Source organism: Sciurus carolinensis, chromosome 2, assembly GCF_902686445.1.
Source record: "Sciurus carolinensis chromosome 2, mSciCar1.2, whole genome shotgun sequence".
NCBI classification, from domain to species: Eukaryota; Metazoa; Chordata; class Mammalia; order Rodentia; family Sciuridae; genus Sciurus; species Sciurus carolinensis.
The window spans coordinates 767,557-787,311 of NC_062214.1; the positions used below are offsets into that span (position 1 = coordinate 767,557).

A 19,755-nucleotide genomic window follows, 5' to 3' on the forward strand; every position below is an offset into this window, starting at 1 on the left:
ATAAAAAATAAAGAGGGCTGGAATACGGCTCAGTGGTTAAGTGCCCCTGGGTTCGATCTCCAGTACCAAAAAAAACAAGTGGAGCCAGGCAGTTTTGGTGGGGGAGGGGGCAGAGAAAAGGGCTGGGAAGGGGCAGGCTGCTCTGGGCTCATGGTGGAGGGCAGGGCTGCTCTGGGCTCATGGTGGAGGGCAGGCTGCTCTGGGCTCATGGTGGAGGGCAGGGCTGCTCTGGGCTCATGGTGGAGGGCAGGGCTGCTCTGGGCTCATGGTGGGGGGCAGGGGCTGCTCTGGGCTCATGGTGGGGGGCAGGGGCTGCTCTGGGCTCATGGTGGAGGGCAGGGCTGCTCTGGGCTCATGGTGGGGGGCAGGCTGCTCTGGGCTCATGGTGGAGGGCAGGCTGCTCTGGGCTCATGGTGGAGGGCAGGCTGCTCTGGGCTCATGGTGGAGGGCAGGGCTGCTCTGGGCTCATGGTGGGGGGCAGGCTGCTCTGGGCTCATGGTGGAGGGCAGGGCTGCTCTGGGCTCATGGTGGGGGGCAGGGCTGCTCTGGGCTCATGGTGGAGGGCAGGGCTGCTCTGGGCTCATGGTGGGGGGCAGGGCTGCTCTGGGCTCATGGTGGAGGGCAGGGGCTGCTCTGGGCTCATGGTGGAGGGCAGGGCTGCCCTGGGCTCATGGTGGAGGGCAGGCTGCTCTGGGCTCATGGTGGAGGGCAGGGCTGCCCTGGGCTCATGGTGAAGGGCAGGGGCTGCTCTGGGCTCATGGTGGAGGGCAGGCTGCCCTGGGCTCATGGTGGAGGGCAGGGCTGCCCTGGGCTCATGGTGGAGGGCAGGGGCTGCTCTGGGCTCATGGTGGAGGGCAGGGCTGCCCTGGGCTCATGGTGAAGGGCAGGGGCTGCTCTGGGCTCATGGTGGAGGGCAGGCTGCTCTGGGCTCATGGTGGAGGGCAGGGCTGCCCTGGGCTCATGGTGGAGGGCAGGCTGCTCTGGGCTCATGGTGGAGGGCAGGGCTGCCCTGGGCTCATGGTGGAGGGCAGGCTGCCCTGGGCTCATGGTGGAGGGCAGGCTGCTCTGGGCTCATGGTGGAGGGCAGGCTGCCCTGGGCTCATGGTGGAGGGCAGGCTGCTCTGGGCTCATGGTGGGGGGCAGGCTGCTCTGGGCTCATGGTGGGGGGCAGGCTGCTCTGGGCTCATGGTGGAGGGCAGGGCTGCCCTGGGCTCATGGTGGAGGGCAGGCTGCTCTGGGCTCATGGTGGAGGGCAGGGCTGCTCTGGGCTCATGGTGGAGGGCAGGGGCTGCCCTGGGCTCATGGTGGGGGGCAGGCTGCTCTGGGCTCATGGTGGGGGGCAGGGGCTGCCCTGGGCTCATGGTGGGGGGCAGGCTGCCCTGGGCTCATGGTGGAGGGCAGGGGCTGCTCTGGGCTCATGGTGGGGGGCAGGCTGCTCTGGGCTCATGGTGGGGGGCAGGGGCTGCCCTGGGCTCATGGTGGGGGGCAGGCTGCCCTGGGCTCATGGTGGGGGGCAGGCTGCTCTGGGCTCATGGTGGGGGGCAGGCTGCTCTGGGCTCATGGTGGGGGGCAGGGGCTGCTCTGGGCTCATGGTGGGGGGCAGGCTGCTCTGGGCTCATGGTGGGGGGCAGGGGCTGCCCTGGGCTCATGGTGGGGGGGCAGGCTGCCCTGGGCTCATGGTGGGGGGCAGGCTGCTCTGGGCTCATGGTGGGGGGCAGGCTGCTCTGGGCTCATGGTGGGGGGCAGGGGCTGCTCTGGGCTCATGGTGGGGGGCAGGGCTGCCCTGGGCTCATGGTGGAGGGCAGGGGCTGCTCTGGGCTCATGGTGGGGGCCGTTCTGGATTCACGGGGAGGGCAGGCTGCCCTGGGCTCACTGGCTCGTGCACAGTTGTCAGGCCCACTGAGGAGGCAGGCCTCAGGGACTGTGACCGAGCTGCCTTTGCTGTGCTATTTTAATTGATCCCTTTCCTTGGGACACTGTGGCTCACAGTTGAGACTGAGGCATCATGGGAGAAGGCAGTGGGGAAAAGTGCCTCCTCTCGGCTGCTGACGTGAGCTCCCTGAGCTGACCTGACCCCCTGGGGGCTCTTCAGGGGCCCTGGGTGCCCTTGACTCTGGGCTTGATTCCAGGCCCATCATGACAAAGGTCTGTCCTCACTGTGCCTTTCAAGAACCTTCTTGGTCCACTGGGCTGTTTAATACCTGGCTTTAAAGAAAGAGAGTGGCCCAGCCTAGCTGTGTTGCTGGCCCCACAAGCAGACATGTCAGCTCAGACAGAAGCCAGGCAGCCTGGCCTTCTTCTGGAGGGACACGGACACTGCCCTTGCTCTCATCAACGTCTCTGCTGGCTGGACCAGCAGCTGTGACCCCCAGGATGCCCCTTGGCTGCTGCTCTACTCTGGTGCTTCCACTGCCCCTCGGCTTCTCTGCCTGTGACTGGCGCTCCTGTCCACTGAGAATGCTTGGTGTGTGGGAGCTGTTTCAGGCGGGGTGCAGGGTGCTCTCCTCTCATGGTCCCTCCGGTCATTCCCTGTGTCTCCATGTTTGGCCAGTTACTGAAACAGCCTAGCGAGTCTCTCCTGCCCCTCCCGTGATCATGGACTGAGCGTTGGCCCAGGAGGCTGTTCGGCTCTTCACCTCTTTGGGGCATGTTAGTGGCTGTGTGCAGATCTTTGCCGGGGGTCTTGGTGGACAGTTCCTGTTATCAGTATAAGAGTCTCTTTCTGCTCCTTTTTAAAACTTCCAATTCTGCTTTCCCTCTGTATTTCTGGCACCTTTCTTGTTCACCTACACAAATGGGAACAGTGGATGAACTATTGAATATTTGTTTGGACAAAAGCGAGTTCGCATGTCTCCTCTCTGGGCCACAGGACTAGAAGCACAGGTGTGTCACGCGTTCACCCCATGCAGTCTCAGACCCTTGTCTGGGTACTGTGAGGCCAGGGCAGAGGTGCCATGGGGGCCTGGCGCCCCTGCTGAAGCGTGACCTTGCTCCGAGACCCTGAGGCCAGGAACCCAATGCACAGACTGGGTGAGTGGGGCCGTCACTCACACGGATCTGGACTCCTTGGGCTGACAGAGGGGGACAAGGCAGACAGGGACTTTGCATCATATCTAGACACAAAGGGAGCTGAAAGAGACACTGGGGTGGGTGCTCTACGGGAGGGGCACTGCAGGTGAGGGTGACCACCTGGGGAAGAGCCCAGCAGAAAGCACGGCAGATGTGAAGGCCATGGGGTGGGCACGGCAGGAACCCTGCCAGGTTCCGGAGCTGGCAGGGAGAGGGTCTGGCTTCCACTCCCAGGGCCTGGAGCTCCAGGCGAGTGGAGGGTGGCGCTGGGTTCATGTTCTGGCCACTGTGAAGGTGAGTGTCTGCTGTCTTGGGTGAGAGGTGGTCACAGGATCCAGCTGAGCTCTGAGGAGGGCCAGAGAAAGGGGGTGGGAACCCTGGCAGGGTTCTGTGTGAACCCCAAAGCACCAGCAAGTGGGGTGGGCAGACATGGCCTCTAACAATGAGCAGGCGCTTCCTGCTGATGGATGAGCAATTGGCCTTTATCTGAACTTGGGAATGCTACAGAGAGAGGGCCTGGACAAGCTGCAGCCTCCTGGCTCCCTCTGCTTCTGCCCAGGTTCTTCTTGAGGTTCTCCTAGGCTTCTTCAGGACAGGGTCTGCTCAATGTCTCCATGGAGGTGGAAGGTGTAGGGTTACTTGGGGCAGCACTAGGAACGTCCTGGAAGGAGACAGAAGCAGACGTGTTGGGAGGGGCTCTGGATAGCCAAACACCAGCTCAGGACGCAGCGGCCAGTTCTCCCTGAGAATCCCAGCGTCCTGGGTCTCCACATACCAGGTGCTGCTGGGCCTTGGGCAGAGCAGAGCCCTGCGACATTCTCTGGCTGGTCTCCAAGAGGGAACAAGGCTCTGGGGCCCACAGGATCTTCCCTGCGCCACCTGGTATCTGCCCTGCTCCAACTCTTGCCCCTCAGCTGCCCTGTGCCCACATCCTGAGGAAGGGCGGAGGTCACCTATCCATGGTCTACACCTCGTCCCACCTCTCACCCACATGCCCTGGGGCCTCCCGGGCACTCCTCCACGGGGTGTCTCCACGTGGCCTCCACATGGGCCTCCAAGGGGTTGCGCCACACAGGGGCCAGGTGTCCTGGGTGCAACCCTCCCTGCAGGGCTGACCCTGGTCAGGACTCCACTCCCACTGCTGGCTCCAGGGCCCACGGCTCTACCCTTTCCTGCCACTCCACCCAGCACTTGGTGGCTCTTCCACCCCTGCTGCTCCAACTCTGGGTCCGGGTTGGCCTGCCTGTCCAGCGAGGCACCCCCGCCCCTCGTCATGCTGTGGCCTGTGCTCAGCTCCCCACTCAGGGCAGCGCCATGAACCTCAGCAGTGGGGCCCAGCACTCCCTACCAGCCAGGTGGCCGCCCACCCTCTACTTGTCCCTCACCCCCCTGCCTTCTTTTCTAGATGAATCCCTGGCCAGGTACTGTGACCAGACTCACCTGTGCCTTCCAGTAGTCCTGGAGGCTGGCTCCCCTGCAGCCCAGTGCTGCCCGTCTGACCACCAGCTGAGGGCTCACCTGAGAGGAAGGGATGTGCCAGGAACACAGGGTGGCAGGCACAGCATCCCCTCCTAAGGGGGCCCTGATCTCTCTGGAAGGGAAGACAGTGCCCTCCCCGGGCAGGGAAGCAGGTTCAGGTAGGGCGGAAAGCTCAGGACAGCAGCGCCTTGGGTCCTGAGCCCCATATGGGCACCTTGTTACTGTCTTACGGGCAGAGCAGGGTGTTCTCAGAGCTCCTGGGTGAGGCGGGGGCTGTGGCTCCCCCAGCCTCTGAGACACCTTCAGGTTCGAGGGCAGAATTCAGCCAACCTCCAGCACCAGGGACCGGCCCCTCTCCACCCCAGGGCAGGAACCCAGTACCTCGGCCCTCAGGGTGGTGTCCCCCATGTGCCTGTTCTCCAGGAAGCAGGGCTTTGCTGTGTGTGCCAGGGGACCCTGGGTGCCTGTGCCCCCCTGGCTTCACTGCCTCCACCAAGATGGGCATCGGGGGCCTGGTGCTTCCATGGAAGAAGGACTCCAGTCTTAGCACGTGTGCTGGGGAAGAGTGGGTGGGGAGCAGACTGAGCAGGGGACAGACCCAAGAGCAGGAGGGTGAGGACAGGCCAGTGGGGGCTCACTCACCCTGGATGACTGATTCGCAGGCCTGGCTCACCAGCTGGAAGATGGTGGCCAGGGACTGAGGCTCACCCTGGAAGGAGGACATGACTTTGGGACCCAGGAAGGCCCCAACCACAGGAGCTGAACCAAAGGCCCCAGACTCTCAGCCTCACCCACCTTCTCTCCTTGCTCCCCTTTGGGGCCCGGCAACCCCTGCAGTAGGAGGCACAGAAGGAAAAGGAGTGAAGAGAGGAAAGCCGCCGGGCAGGCCTGCCTGGAGACAGGGCCTGGGCACCACGGCCCCTAGAAGTATCCACGAAGGGAAGGCAACTGAGCTGGACGTCCCACAGTCGGGACAGTCCCCAAGTGGGGCAGGAACTGTGCTGCAAAGGACCTGCCCTGGCTGTGGCATGCATGCTGGGACGGGGCCCTAACGACTGGAAAGTGCCCGGAGAAGGGCAGACCGCCCCAGCCCGGAGCAGGCCTGAGCTGTGCTCACTGCCTACCACCCTCCTCCTCCAGCTCTACAGGCCCCAGAGCCCGCCCAAGGGACCTGTGGGGCTGCTGAGACCCACCTTATTTGGAGGCTGAGACAGTCCCCCAGGGGTGACGGGCCCTGAGAGGGGCTGCTGCACCCTTCCAGCTCTGTTCTCTGCTCCCCAGTATGGCCCAAGGCCAGGGAGGACCTTGCCAGCCCAGCCCCACTGGCTCTGCACAGGCCCCACGGGAGGCTCCAGGTGGGGAGCAGGCCGACCGCCCACCAGAAGTCCTGGACACCTGGACGGGCTGTGCTTCAGCCCCCTTGGCTGACTTGCAGGTGGTGGAGACTCACCGTAGGCCCCACGGCTCCTGGAGGCCCTCGCTCCCCGTTGGTGCCCCTGGCCCCTGCTGAGCCCTGGAAGCCCTGCAGAGACGCAGAAGTCAGGGCGCGCGGCTTGTGCTCCCGGTGAGTCTGCCCATCTCTGCCCTGGCTCCCAAACAACCACATCCCAGGCCCTACTGTCTGACGGAGGCCATAGCTGCACCCACTTCCCCAAACTGGCCCAGTTCACCCACAAACCCTGCGCCCAGGAAAACCTCACCTGGTGCCCAGGCGGACTCCCATACCCCTCACCCAGCTGTCTATCAGTGCTTATTCTGAATGTCCCCAATGCACAGGGGACAGGAACTGGGGCACAACCACTCCACAGAGGGTGGCCCTTGTGGGAGAGCCCAGCAGAGTCTCAGCAACTGGCCCGAGACCACCACTCAGGGGTCTCACAGGCACTGAGTTCACAGCAAAGACCCTTTTGGAGGTTCTGGACAGTGGAGAAAAAGTCCTTTCAAGGTAAGGGAGCCCCTAGCCTTCCAGCAGAGCCCTAGGTTGCTGTTCTTTGCTGATCTGGCTGCTGGGGAAGTCTGACCACAGGGACAGGGTCCTGGGTCCTGGTCCAGGCCAGCCCAGCCTCCCTGTCCATAGCAGGTCCAACCAGAAGCCCCAGTGACCCCTGTCCTGTGCAGGTGGGTGGAGAAGGGGTTGGGTCTGTATCTCTGCCCCACGGGTAAGGAAGGCTCCTACTGGTGGCTGCTTCAGTGCAGGAAAGAGGCCCCCTCCAGGTCACCCCTTGCAGTGGCCTGGGCAGGAGCGGGCAGTGTTCAACTCCTTCTTCCCAGACTGGCCCTGCCCAGCTCCCAGAAGCCTCAGCATTCTGGGTGAGGGCTCATGGAGAGGCGATGCCTACCCTTGGGCCAGGGGGGCCAGGCCGTCCAGCAGGTCCCTCCAGTCCTCTTGTTCCCTGAGGGGCAAAGGAAGGGCGAGCTGAGGTGCGGCTTGCCCCCAACACCTCCTCCCAGGGGAACAGCAGCAGCAGCAGCCTGCACAGCAGGTGAGCCACACCCAGGCAGTGGGACTCACACCTGCACCTGACAGAGCCACACTGCCAAGCTGCTGCCCCCTGACCTGCTGCCCTCGACCCCACCTGTCCCTGGTGTGGGCTGGGGCCCCCACCCTCCTGCCACCGCCTCAGCCTCATCTCCAAGATCCTCCCAGGCTCTCCTCTCCCAGTGCACACACCTTCCCGCCCAGCACCAGTACCTTTGGTCCCTGGAGGCCAACTCTCCCAGGGGTCCCTTGCTGGCCAGGGTGGCCCTGGAAGGGAACACAAGTGGCTGGCCAGGCAGGTACAAGGGTTATACCCAGATGAAGGGGCTCAGCCCAAGGCCCTGCCCAGCCACAGCCCTGCCCACACTACCTGCAAGCCTGGTAGTCCCTGGTCCCCCTTCTCTCCTTTTGATCCTGGCGGACCCTAGAGGGGAAGGTGGACTGGGCAGTACAGAGGAGGGGTGGAGGGAGATGGGCTGGGTGGGATAGCACCTACCACAGGTCCCTGGACTGTGTGGCCCTGGGTCCCGGGTGACCCCTGCTGGCCTCCAGGGCCCTCAGGTCCTGTCTGTCCTGGTGGCCCTGGCTCTCCCTGGAAACAGGCAGGGGGCAGGGCTGAAAAGGCATGCCCGGGCCCCCCGTTACCTACCAGCCCTGTGGTCCCAGAACCTGGCCACACAGGGTCTTCCACTAAAGGGTCAGAAGCTCCCAGATGCCCTCACCCCCCACCCCACTGTGGGGGGTCCCGGTACAGCCCTGTCTACAAGTGCAACCCGCCAAAGTCGCTTCTCCAAGGGCACAGAGGAGTTCATGACATGGGACACAAAGCCAGTTCTGTGCACCTGCTCTCTGGCCTCCCCAGCCACTTCGGGGTTCCAAAGTGGCCAGGGGTCTTCAGACACCAACCCTGAGGAGCCAGAGAGCCTAGAGCCAATCACAACGATAGTCAATCACATCACTCGGGCGGAGTGAGAGAGCCCAGCAGCCAATCACAAAGGAAAGGTGGAAGTTCTGCCCCAGGCTCCGACCCCCTCAGGGGCCCTCAGACCTCTCGGGTCCCACCTCAGACAGGTGGTGCCAAGGGATGGGGGCACCCTTTCAAATTATTTTTTGAATTAGCATATCAATGTTCCAAACTCTACTGAGCAAACTGCACAGTGTTGTTATGAGTATCAATGCACAAAAGTAAACACAGGGTCAGAGAGAGAATACTAAGCCACTGGTGAGGAACCAGCAACCAGCTGGATTCGTCTAGCAACATCACAAAACAAACGTGAACATCCCCAGGAAGAAAAGTATCTGATGGTGCCCATAACTACTGAGCAAGCACTAACATCTGATCTAATGTCCATTCTTGATTTTTAACTCTCATATTAAATTTGAGTAAGTGGATTACTATCACATGAAAAAATACACGTTGCTTTCACATCCACCCTGCCCTGGACAGTGCAGCCCTGGGTCCCCCAGCGCCAGGAAGAAGCTAGACACTGCAGCCACTGGATGGGCTTCTGCAGCACCCACCACCACTGGGCAAGAACAGAGGTGAGAGCCACAGAAACTGGCAGAGGGTGGTGATGAATGCAGCCAGACCATCGCAAGCCTGGAAAACCCAGGAAAGCCCCCTGAAAACAGAACACTCCCGTAAGATGATCAAGTCAGAAATCTGGGCATGAAGATGATGCTCAGAGGCGACAGCCCGGCAGCAACGTGTGGGAAAGGCCCCTGACACCCTGACGGAGAGATGCACGGCTGGGGCAGCCAGAGTTGCGGCCTGGGAAGCCCCTCCCGGGAGTCCCATGGAGGGTCACAAAAGACCCTGGACAACAGAAGGACACCAAGTTCCTGAACAAGATTCAGATGGCAAAAATGACCCTTGTTCTGGGCAGGGTGGCCCGTGCCTATAATCCCAGCAGCTTGGGAGGCTGAGGCAGGATCATCACAAGTTCAGTCAGCCTCAGCAATTTAGCAACGCTCTAAGCAACGCAGTGAGACCCTGTCTCTAAATAAAATATAAAAACAGGCTGGGGATGTGGCTCAGTGGTGCCCCTGGGTTCAAACACTGGCAAAAAAAAAAGGGGGGGGGGCTGGAGTTGTGGCTCAGTGGTAGAGCACTTGCCTGGTACTCAGCACCACATATAAATAAATAAGATAAGAAATCCACTGACAACTAAAAAAAATATCAAAACAAAAAAAATTGCTTTAAAAAAATGCCACTTGTTCCTAAATCCAGCCATGAGTTGCAAGTGGTTCCACTTGAAACACCAACTGACTCTTCAGGGTGAATGGCAGGTTGATCCTGAAGCTTGGTGAGCAATGGAATCAGCATAGCCCTCCTGGACAGCCGCACTGCACACCCACTGGAGCACAGTCATCCCTACACCACGGGTGGGGCTCCAGGATCCCAGAGACCCAGATCCCCAGGGCTCCTGTCCTGAAGGGAAAATGGAGCCTCATCGACATGAGCTCTGCACACCCTCGCACACACTTCAGACCTTCCAGCTGATCTAGAACACATAGACAGAATCCTGTGCGCAGCTGGGACCCAGCCTCGTTTAGTGCATGGGGACATGAGGGCTGTGCATGCTCAGTACACGCTGCTTTAAGTACTGACAGGTGGTGCTGGTTGGATCCATGTGTGCAGAAGCCATGGGTATAGAGGGCTGGTCCATCTGGGCCGAGATGGCAGACCCATGGCAAGGACAAGGTGCATAAGGAAAGGTGAGTGCGACGAAGTGCCTTGGTCCCCAAGGACTGACCAGGCCACTGGGGTCGGGTCTGGAAGAGCTGCAGGTGGCTCTTCCCTCCCACCTCAAACCAAGTCAGCTGGAAATGAGCTGACAGGTAGATGTGTTCAAGGCACTGGAAGTTCCAGGGGAACCACCAGGACGTGCACTTCCTGCTCAGACTAAGGAAGGCCTTCCAAGGTAGGTTAGGAAATCCAAAAGCCACAGAGGACAGGCCAACAATGTTGACTTTAACATCTGTAGGAGGCTGGGTGGGTATTGCATGCCTGTAATCCCAGAGGCTCAGGAGGCTGAGGCAGGAGGATCACAAGTTCAAAGCCAGCCTCAGCAACTTAGCGAGGCCCTAAGCAACTTAGTGAGACCCTGTCTCAAAATAAAATATAAAAAGGGCTGGGGGTGTGACTCAGTGGTAAAAGTGGGTACCTAGGTTCAATCCCTGGTACAAAAAAAAAAGTAACATCTGTATGAAAACACTTGTCACAAACAAGGCCAAAAGACACACAGAGAGTGGCAAACACAGTCATGACTCCTTCAGAGTGAGGCTGACTGCGCAGCATAAAGCACGGCCCAAGGAATGAGAGGCAGCAGTGCCCTGCAGTCAGGGGCACGCTATCCACAGCAAAGGCCCGACGTTTTGGGAGGGCGTCCAAGCTGCAAACACAAAGAACAGGGACGCACACTGCCAGCTGCTGGGCTCTGTGCCGGCCAGACACACACTGGGTGCACTTCCCGGACCAGACGGAGGGTGCTGGGCCTGCCCTGGCCTCCAGGGAACAGCAAGGCTTTGCCCCGGGTACTATGCTGTTGCCCTTGGGCCTGGCGACTCCAGCACAAGGCACACTAGGGGTGGCGCACAGGGCGAGGTGTGGGCCGGAGCCTGGTGACCTGCCCCTGCCGGTGGGAGCTGGCCACCATCTGCGGTGCCCGCCAGGCAAGTGGCTCCCTGAGAGCACTGTGCCAAGGCTGGTGCAGGGCAGGGGGGCATGCTGGCTGTGGGGACTGGGGCGTGGGGCTGGGGGAAGGCAGCCTCTCAGCCCCTGAAGCACAGAGCACTGGACGCCTCAGAGCCCAGTCGTGAGGCGCCTCCCCGGCCGCTGTGGGGTATGGCACCATCACTGGGGCACCATCTTCAGCCTCCTCTGCAGAGCCAGACCCTCGCCCCAGACACCCACAGACCCTGCGGCAGCGCCAGTGTGTGGGGGCAAGTCTGTAACTACCTGTGGAGCTAATGCCCCCTTGACACAGAGGCCTTTGGCAAGGGTCTTTGGATGGAAATAGAGGGCGGCCTTCAGAGCCAGACAGGGCTGGGTCCACCAACGCGCTTCTCCATCTGTGCCATGGGCTGATTTTGCCCTCAGGGGCACTGAAGAGGGAATGCCCATGAAGCACCAGCTCAGGGCCAGGTGCCTCGTAGACAGGGGAGCCCAGGTCAATGCCCAGTTGGGAACTGGGTCTGTCCACAGCTCAGGAGTCCTCTCTCCCAACAGGGGAGGGCCACGTGAGCTGGCTCCTGACTTATGAGTGTGCAGGACCCCAGCAGGTCAGACAGACACCCCGGGCCTCACAGACTTACCCTGGGCCCTGGGAGGCCCTGCTCTCCTGGGCTGCCGTTCCTCCCAGGGAGGCCCTGCAATGGCACAAGTAGGCCTGAGTCCCCAGTTCTACCCTAACCCTAACCCCACCAGCCCTGGACCCCTGTCCACATCACTGTCCAAAGTGTCCATTCTGGACATCCCTCCCCCTTGCTGCTGGGCACACGCTAGATGGAGGTGTATCTGGATTCCAACCCTAATCCCCTATTCAACCAAATCTGTAGACCACCGTTCTAGAATAAGTGCTCCTGACAGACGTTCCTGCCATAGCTGGCTCCAGGGGCCCTGGCTGACCATGCAGGATGGTCCTGGAGCCTCTGGGGACCTGCCCCACAGTGGGGCCCAGGTCCCGGGAGCCACCTCCCTGGGGCCTGCAAAGGGCTCCTGCAGGTGAGCTGAATACCAACCCTGGGGCACCCAGAGCAGAGCCAGTTGGAGGCTGTGCCTCACAGCTGGTTATGACACATCCCACCAGCCACCACCAGCAGACCCCCAGAGACCAGCTGGGCAGACCCATTCCAAAAGGGACATTCAGGAAATGCTGGATTACGTGCTGGAGAAGGATTGGTTCCTAATGTGGTGGGAGGGTCAAGGCTTGGAGAGGGAGGCCCAGCCAGTGGGAAGGAAAGGCTTGGTCAAGGCTGGGCTCATGGGCTGGTGTGGACACAGCAGAGAGGTGACCAATGAAGGGTGCCCCTCTGTGGAGCAAGCCTAGAGTCCTGCCAGGTAATGGTACCACACCCCAAAGCTCTGTCTTGGCTTAAAGCTTTGGTTACTCCCAGGGTCAAAGCTACCGGACTCACTGGAGGGCCTTGGGGTCCGGGGGGCCCAGGAGTCTCTGAAGAGCAGGTGCAGGCAGAAGGGAAGGCAGGGCACGTCTCTCCGTCCCTCTGAAGAAAGAGCTTCTTCAGTGGCCCTCTCCCGGGCTCTCACTGGCCCTAGGACTCAACAAGATCACCTGGCTCCAGGGAAATTCCAGACCACACAGTGTGTGCGGCAGGGCAGGGACAGAAAGGCACACTAGGCAGGTCTGGGCTTAGGCCACTGAGTCCCTCTAAGAGCAGCTGGGTCCTGGGTGCCCCTCCCAGGATGCCCACCTAGACCCCAGGCAGGAGGCTTCCTCTCACTCCCCTCTGAGGCCCCCAGCATGGCCAAGGCCCGTACCAGGCACTGAGGGGACCAGCAAAAGCCACACGTGGCTTCTGGATGCAGGGTCCCTGCAGGCCTGGGAGGCCTTCACCTTGCTCGATGAGGCCTCCTGGCCCAGCCGCATGCTGCTGGGCCTACAGAGGAGGGGAGCAGACTCCTGACGGAACCACTCAGGAGGGGCTTCCTGGCCTGCCCCCAGCACCTCTCCCATCCAACCACCCGTGGGTGGACACACTCAGGGCGGGGATGGCATCCAGAGCCTCAGTGCCACCTACCAAAGCAGGAAGCTCACAACACCTGTCCTCATCTACCCAGGTGTCACTACACACGATCTGCAGCATCTGAAGCTGGAACTGTGAAGCAGGGGGGTCAGCCGATGCAGGTCTCTGGGGACAGCCCTCAACAGCCCAGCAGGACGAGGCATGGGCTCACCGTGGCTGAGCTGCTCCGGGGACCCCTGGCCTTGGCCAGCCTCCCTAACATGACGAAGCCAGAGGTGGGTGAGCCAGCCTCTCCGATGGGTCTCTCAGCTACCTTCTGGCAGTCCACATACAGCCTGACCTTGGAGTGTCCCACAGCCACATGCACCTGTAGATGCCATAGAGTCAGCACCTGCCTAGGCTGCCGGGCCAGGGCCAGAAGAGGTGGAGCAAGAGGCGCCCACCTGGGCAGGTCCTGATGCTACCCGTGTGGCTTCCAGGGCAATTCCCAATGCAGGTGCCTCCCAAAGAGGAAGGCTGGGGTGCACTTTGACCAAAATTAAGATGGGGCCACTAAAACAAAGGGAAGTCAGCGTCAGAGGCCCTAGATGGGTCATCGCCTGACTTTCAGGGACTGTGCTGATGCTCCCAGGGAGGCAGCTGCACATGGTGGCGGTTGGGCTGGTGGGACAGGGCCTGTAGAGCTGAGCAGAGTTCCCAGCACCTTGTGGAAGCTCCCGAAGAAAATCTTCTTCACCTCCTGCAGGTCAAAGGTGGCCTTCTGCAGGGCAGCTCTGGGGTCGTGGTTGAAGTAGGTCAGTGACCCTCTGCCAGCTGCCAGGAAGGGTGAGCAGCTAAGCAAGGTCCAGAGCCCACACGACGGGAGAGGACAGACTGCGAGAGCTGCCGGACCCAAGGCCAGGCCCAGCACCCAGGCAGACCCCCATGACGGGCAGCGCAGCCCTGAGGGTGCGCGGGACACCTGGCTCTGGCTGGGAGTGGGCACTGACAGCCCTGCTGGAGACGAAGGGAGGGTGAGTGAGGCCCCCTCCCAACTGCCAAGGGTGACCCGGGGCGCCAGTCACCATCCAGAAGAACTCCAAGGACAGGCTGGAAGTCCTCGGCCGTCATCTGCCACAGTGCAAAGGCCTCGCGGGGCGTCTCAGGGAACAGGCGCACGAGAAAGACGATGGTGTGCTCAGGCGGCAGGGCCACCGGGTGGATGTCACTGGGGGCACGGGAGGGGGCGTAAGCAGGACGGACACGCCTCCTGAGTCCCAGCCTCGCTCCAGCGCGGCTCTGCGGGCCCCATCTTCCCAGCTGTGGGTGGAGTGTGGAGGCCATCTGCACCCCAGAACACAGACTGGTAGGGCCATACAGCCACGGCCTAAAGGCCGAGCTGGGGTCTCCCCCACCTCAGTGTCCCCATGAGTAACATGGGGTATGTAAAGGACAGAATTCCCTCCAAGAAGCTTCAAGGTACCTGGCCTGACACGGCCCTCTACCTCCCCTAGGGACTAGCTCGCCCAGACCCCTGTGCTTTAGGGTCCCTTTGGGGCAGAAGACCCACCAAGAGAGTTCCCAGGTCACTCCTGGGGGCCAGGAGCCCACAAGCACAGGCAGCTCTGTCCTCAGAAATTCCTCCCACTGACCACATCTGTTCTAGAGCTCAAATTAGGGTCTCATGGGGTCAGTGCCCTTGAAGACCCAGGTTCACTGAGGGGTAGGGGAGGGGGTCTTTGGTCACACAATAAAATTGCTCCCTATAGCCCGCAACCTCCTACTTGGCCTTCACTTGCTCTTGGGATAAAAGTCCGGGGCTGGGAAGACTCAGCCCACCACTTCCTGCAATGCTTTAGGCATGCTGACCCCAGGGCCTTGTCACTGCTGATCCTTCCTCCTGAACCCTCCTCCACTTTCCCCATGGCTCTTACCATCTGCTGCCTCCCTGGGGACCTTCCTAACCCAACCACAGGAAGGATCCCTTCCACTTGGCAGCCTGAGACTCCCTCAGGGCAGCTGTCATGGTGGCAGACACACCTGGGCTGGGTAAGCACATCTGGAGTAGGTCAACACACCTGGGGAAACATCTGTCCCTTTCTGGAGCTCCAAAAAGGCTAGTGGCCAGTGCTGGAGCACCATGCACCCTGCATGCCTGGGGCCAGTCCCCTGAGAAGGACAATGAGGGAAATGGCAGCCGAGGTGCTGCAGGTAGGGCCAGAGGCAGGGAGTGGAGACCAGGGCCTCAGGCTGCCCAGGCTACAGGCAGCAGGAGCATCCAAACTGCCTGCACTGCAGAACAGCAGTGAGAGCTTGGATGTGAGGAATGCAGCCGCCGCTTCTGCAGCAGCACTTCCATACCCGCCTCCGAAGGAAACCCAGGGGCAGTCGCTAGTTGCACACCCAACCACCAAGCCAAGCACAGAGGTGGGTGTCGGCAGCCATGCTTGCGAGAAGACATACAGATGGCCAGCAGGCAGAGGAACAAATGCCCAACGGCACCAATCCCCTGAGCAGGGCAGATCAAAGCCCCACCCCAGGCAGAGTGGCTGTTACACAGAAAAGCAAGGTCAAGGTTGGTGCTGGCGAGGGGAAGGCGCTCCGTGGTGAGTGAGCACAGCCGCAGGGCAACAGGAGCGGCCAGCGTCCCACACTGTCCCACACAGGTCCAAAGGGGGCAAGACTGGGATGCAGAGGATGCTGACCTCCATGGCCACTGCAGCACCACCCACAACAGGGGAGGCACCTGAACATCCGCTGGCTGATGACCGAGAAGGAAATGTGGGACTTAGACCCAGAGAAAGGCTGGTGGCGGCAGGGAAGAAGGGGCCTGCCATTCATTCACAGCAGCCTGGCAAGCGAGGTGGTCTCTCTCCTGCCGCAGCCAAAACAGTGGCTCTAGAGACAAGTGGTGCCACCTTGCCGGCAGAGCAGGAGAGCCGCGTGGCTGACCCGGCACTGGGCGCTGCAGGGGGAGCAGCGGGTTCTGCAGGCCCCGAGGAAGCCAGGCAGTCAGCCAGAAGAGAGGCTTGTCTCTCCACATGGGGAGAACGTGGGATGCTTGAGGAGGCAGGTGTGCGTCCCCACCTGGAGACCTCACCACGTGCTCGGACGCAAGCACCACACCGTGCCCCACTACCAGGTACCATTTTTGTGTTTGGATGTGTCAGTTTAAAACCATATTTAAATTTTAAAACAAAATATGGTTATTTAAAAAAACAGCGGGTGCAGAGGTATGTGCCTACAATCTTGGGAGGCCGATGGCAGCTTAGTGAGACTCTGTCCCAAAATAAAAACCAAAAGGGGGCTGAGGATGTGGCTTAGTGGTAGAGAGCCCCTGGATTCCATTCCTAGAATCATAAAAGTAAAAATAAAAGGATAAAGAACGGACACCCTTGAGAGAGATGCCTCCAGCCGAGCACAGCAACAGAAGGCTCCACTGCCTTGGGTCCAGGGACCGAGGCTGCTCCAGACAGTGGGATCCTGACGCAGCTGCTCCATGCCACCTCCCAGGCTGGCTGCCACCTATGGCTGTGTGGTCCAGGCAGCAGGGACCTGGAGGAGCCCCCGGGCCCTTCTGGCACCTGCTCAGGGCCGCATGTGCCCCAGTGCTCCTGTGTGCCTGATAGACCCTGCTATTCATCTCTGTGGTGTGGCCCTGTCTGCCCTTTGGGGTCTGGGAAGCCGGCACCTGCCCTGGCTGTTACCATGCCACGTGCACGGTTCAGGTCTGTGACTCAAGGTGTCGGGGTAAAGGGGGACCACACATCCATCTACAGCTGCTAATTTGGCAGGCAAAGGCATTCCGTATGGTGGGCCGTGTTCAGGACAGACAAGGGGCTGGTCCCCAGGCCATGTGGGAGAGATGCATGCAGGGTAGCAAGGAGAGGGCTGGGTCTCATTCACAAGAGAGCTGTTGACTCTAAGACCGGACTTCCTGGTGCTAGGTGAAGCCAGTCGGCTCCAGAAGCTGGGGCTGTGGCCACTGGGGGATGTGGCCAGTCTCCTCCCATGGCCACCTCTGCCCACCTGACTTCCCACAGCCCCATCAGACCCTGGTACCGAGTCCGTCGTGTCAGCTGGGCATCCTTGAAGAGCGTGAAGGTCGGGGTCATGCCCAGGGCCGAGGGCTCCATGGCCACGCCTCGAACAGAGGCATGCTCCTTCTCCACCAGGCCGAAGGCTGCCATCAGGTCAAATCCTGGCGGACAGGGAAGGATGGCAGACTGGAGCAGAGGCCCAGCCTGGAAGGTGAGGCAGGAGGTGCAGCGACTGAGAAGGGGTGGCTGGGCTGGGGGAGCTGGAGAGCAGGGGTCTGGAGCAGCCTCTGGCCAGCACCAGCTGGCCTCCTGGGAGAACCCAGCCTTCGCTCACCATGCCCAGCCCTACCCCAGTCCACAACCCCTCTTTCCCTGGTCAACTGTTCCAGTTGGGAGCCACAGAGATGGAAGAGGTGGCCCACTGGCACCCAGCCTCAACCATGACCCTCACTCCCATTTCCCCCTAACAAGCAGAGCCCCAGCACCCACGCCGCCCCACCCAGCCTCCAAGGCCTTGCTGAGTTCCCCTTGGCCGGCACCACAGCCACACACGGTCCCTAAGGACCCTCCAGGGCTCTGATCCTCCAGGGTGGGCCACAGCCGAGCCAGCAGAGTCACAGGCACCTGGGCAGGTCCTCACAGCAGCTCCTTCTGGGGCATGAAGTGCGGGTGAATCTCACCTATGCTGAGGGCTCATCAGTGCTGCCAGCAGGAACCAAGCAGGAGGCCAGCAGAGGCTCCTGCTCTTCAAGGATGCAGTCTTATCTGCCTGGCATCCACTGCTGGCCCCACAGTGGGCCCAGGGCAGCCACAGACTGCCCTCCAGGTGGACCCACAGCCTTCATATGGCTTAGTACATTTGCCTACTTGGCACTGTCCCCCGTTGGGCAGAGCTCCCTGACCACATTCTTGAAGCCAAGGATCCACCCTCTGGGGAGGACCTGAGCTCTCACAAAGCATGAATGAGGACCCCCATATTCAGCACCTGGTACCCCAGTTTCCAGGCAGCAGCAAACACCATAGAGTCTATAAAAGCCTAGATTCAGCTTTGCTTCTGCCCTGCACAGCATGACACTAATCTGTTCCCCTGTGAAGAAGGGATAAAACTGCTCTGCCAACCTCAGGGGGCCACCTGAGAAGGTGCAGACTGAACCCAAAACCCTATGGTGGGTCCCTGGTGGGTCTCCCTCAACCCCCACACCTCAGGAAGAGCCTGAGAGAAGCAGGTAAACAGCTGACAGAATGCACTGGCCACAGGTGTGCAGGACCTACCTGGGAGAGAGCTGTTCGGGTGGAGGGCGGGGCAGGCTGCTGCAAGGAGATGGAAGATCATGAGCTACTTCAGACCAACCAAGTCACCAGGGAGCAGCCACTGCATGGTGACAACCTGTCTGCTCTTGTGGACAAGGTGGCCTGTGCTGCATCTCCACCTGCCTGTAGTCCCCACCCCACTGGGAAGGGGACAAGATAGTCCTGTCACCTCTGGATCTCACTGAGTGAGCTGGTACTCCACTCTCCCTGCAGGGCCCAGGGCCAAAGCTGAGGGCTCCTCTGGCTGCTGCACCTTGAGAGGGTGCTGGCCCTCGCTGGCAGGGCGGGGAGATGCTGGGTGTGGGCCAAGCCGACTCGTGCTCACTCCGTGGCCAGGGCCAGGGCAGGTGTGGGTGAAGGAAGCATGTCCTCTGAGCAGTGAGGACCCTGCCCCTTGGGTACTCAAGGCCCAACTAGATGATCCCTGCAGGAATGCCAGTGGGGACCTGAGGTGAGCAGCTGCATGGCCATGGAGGGCCATCTTCTCTGAGCAGCTGTAGCTGCCCAAGAAAGCTGGTGTAAAACAACAGTAAGCAAGGGCTCCTCTTGGCTAGGTCCTGGCCATGCTGGTGGGGGATCCCAGACCCGGTGGAGACAAGTCCAGGTCCTTGCTGCTTCAAGGCAGGGCCAGCCCTGATCCCAGCCACTGTAACTGACCTCCTCCATGTTTGTGCTCTGCATCCAGCTCACTCAGCCCCTTCGCCACCTAGGTACTCCAGCATCAGCCAGCCCTGACTTTGCACCAGCAAGTAAGGCCAGAGTGGGAACCCTGGCTGCAAGGCCTACAAGGGGGCTCTGTTTCGATTGCTATGGTCTCAACCTGAGTTAGGGTCAGCACTTTAGAATGAGATGTCTTCACAGGGACACCTCCATCTCCCTTCTGGGATCTGGCTGGTCTGAGGCTAGTTGGGTCTGGGTTACCGGTGCCCACTTACCTGTCCAGCCTGAAGCAGACACTGCCACACTCTCCCCTGCTCTGTAGACAGCTGAGACCAGGACCTTGTACTTGGTGGCAGCCAGCAGGTCAGGGAGCACGGTGTGGCTCCTGGACCCTGGCACGGAGATCTGAGAGACACAGGTCACCTGAGCGGACCCCTCCCAGAGGTCTCCTCACTATGAGGCTTGGCTTTTTCCTGACTTGCCATAGAACAGCTGCCACTCTCAGAAGACAGGGTGGGACATGTTTCACCCACTGGCCTCCCCCACCCTAGAAGGCCCCTCATTGGGTGCCTGCAGCTCTCTACAGACTTACTGATTGCTCAGGTCCAGAGCCTGAGGCTGGCACGTAGGTGAGCCGGTAGTGGAGGACATGGCCACTTGGGGATGTCCAGCTGACCTGCAGGCTGTTGGGGGTCTCTGAAGACAGGGCCAGGCTGGAGGGAGGACTCCTGCTTGCTGCAGCTAGCCGACAGCAGGGGCAGTGTGGGGCTCAGGGCCCTTCCGAAAGGGGCCACTCTACAGCCAGGGAACCTAACCTGTACTGTGCTCTGTGCCCTGCCTCCCAACGCTGCACCACGCCCCCATCACGGCACCAGGCCCCCAGGGCTGCACCACGCCCCCAGGGCTGCCCTAGACTCCTAAGCTGCCGCAGCAGGTCCTACTGTCCCAGCACAGAGCTGTCATTCATGCCTGGTGATTTGGACCCTTGGTCAACTCAGGAACATCTGTCCTTTACACCCCCCAGCAGTCAGG

At 60.9% G+C, this 19,755-nt stretch overlaps 1 protein-coding gene across 1 annotated transcript in view; it reads right to left on the reverse strand.

Moving 5' to 3' along the window:
• Positions 1–3,569: 3,569 nt before the first annotated feature.
• Positions 3,570–19,755, reverse strand: part of Col20a1 (collagen type XX alpha 1 chain) — a 33,271-nt gene continuing 17,085 nt past the window's right edge. The window contains exons 18-37 of the mRNA XM_047539588.1: positions 19,316–19,464; positions 18,999–19,128; positions 18,025–18,063; positions 16,775–16,913; positions 13,798–13,940; positions 13,437–13,546; positions 12,945–13,100; positions 12,788–12,865; positions 12,167–12,253; positions 11,345–11,398; positions 7,524–7,619; positions 7,398–7,451; positions 7,241–7,294; positions 6,888–6,941; positions 5,999–6,070; positions 5,344–5,379; positions 5,191–5,257; positions 4,930–5,103; positions 4,510–4,587; positions 3,570–3,730 (exon numbers count right to left, since the gene is read on the reverse strand). Coding sequence (XP_047395544.1) covers positions 3,720–3,730; positions 4,510–4,587; positions 4,930–5,103; positions 5,191–5,257; positions 5,344–5,379; positions 5,999–6,070; positions 6,888–6,941; positions 7,241–7,294; positions 7,398–7,451; positions 7,524–7,619; positions 11,345–11,398; positions 12,167–12,253; positions 12,788–12,865; positions 12,945–13,100; positions 13,437–13,546; positions 13,798–13,940; positions 16,775–16,913; positions 18,025–18,063; positions 18,999–19,128; positions 19,316–19,464 — 1,781 coding nt within the window. The 3' untranslated portion in view covers positions 3,570–3,719. The remainder of the gene's footprint in view (positions 3,731–4,509; positions 4,588–4,929; positions 5,104–5,190; positions 5,258–5,343; positions 5,380–5,998; positions 6,071–6,887; positions 6,942–7,240; positions 7,295–7,397; positions 7,452–7,523; positions 7,620–11,344; positions 11,399–12,166; positions 12,254–12,787; positions 12,866–12,944; positions 13,101–13,436; positions 13,547–13,797; positions 13,941–16,774; positions 16,914–18,024; positions 18,064–18,998; positions 19,129–19,315; positions 19,465–19,755) is intronic.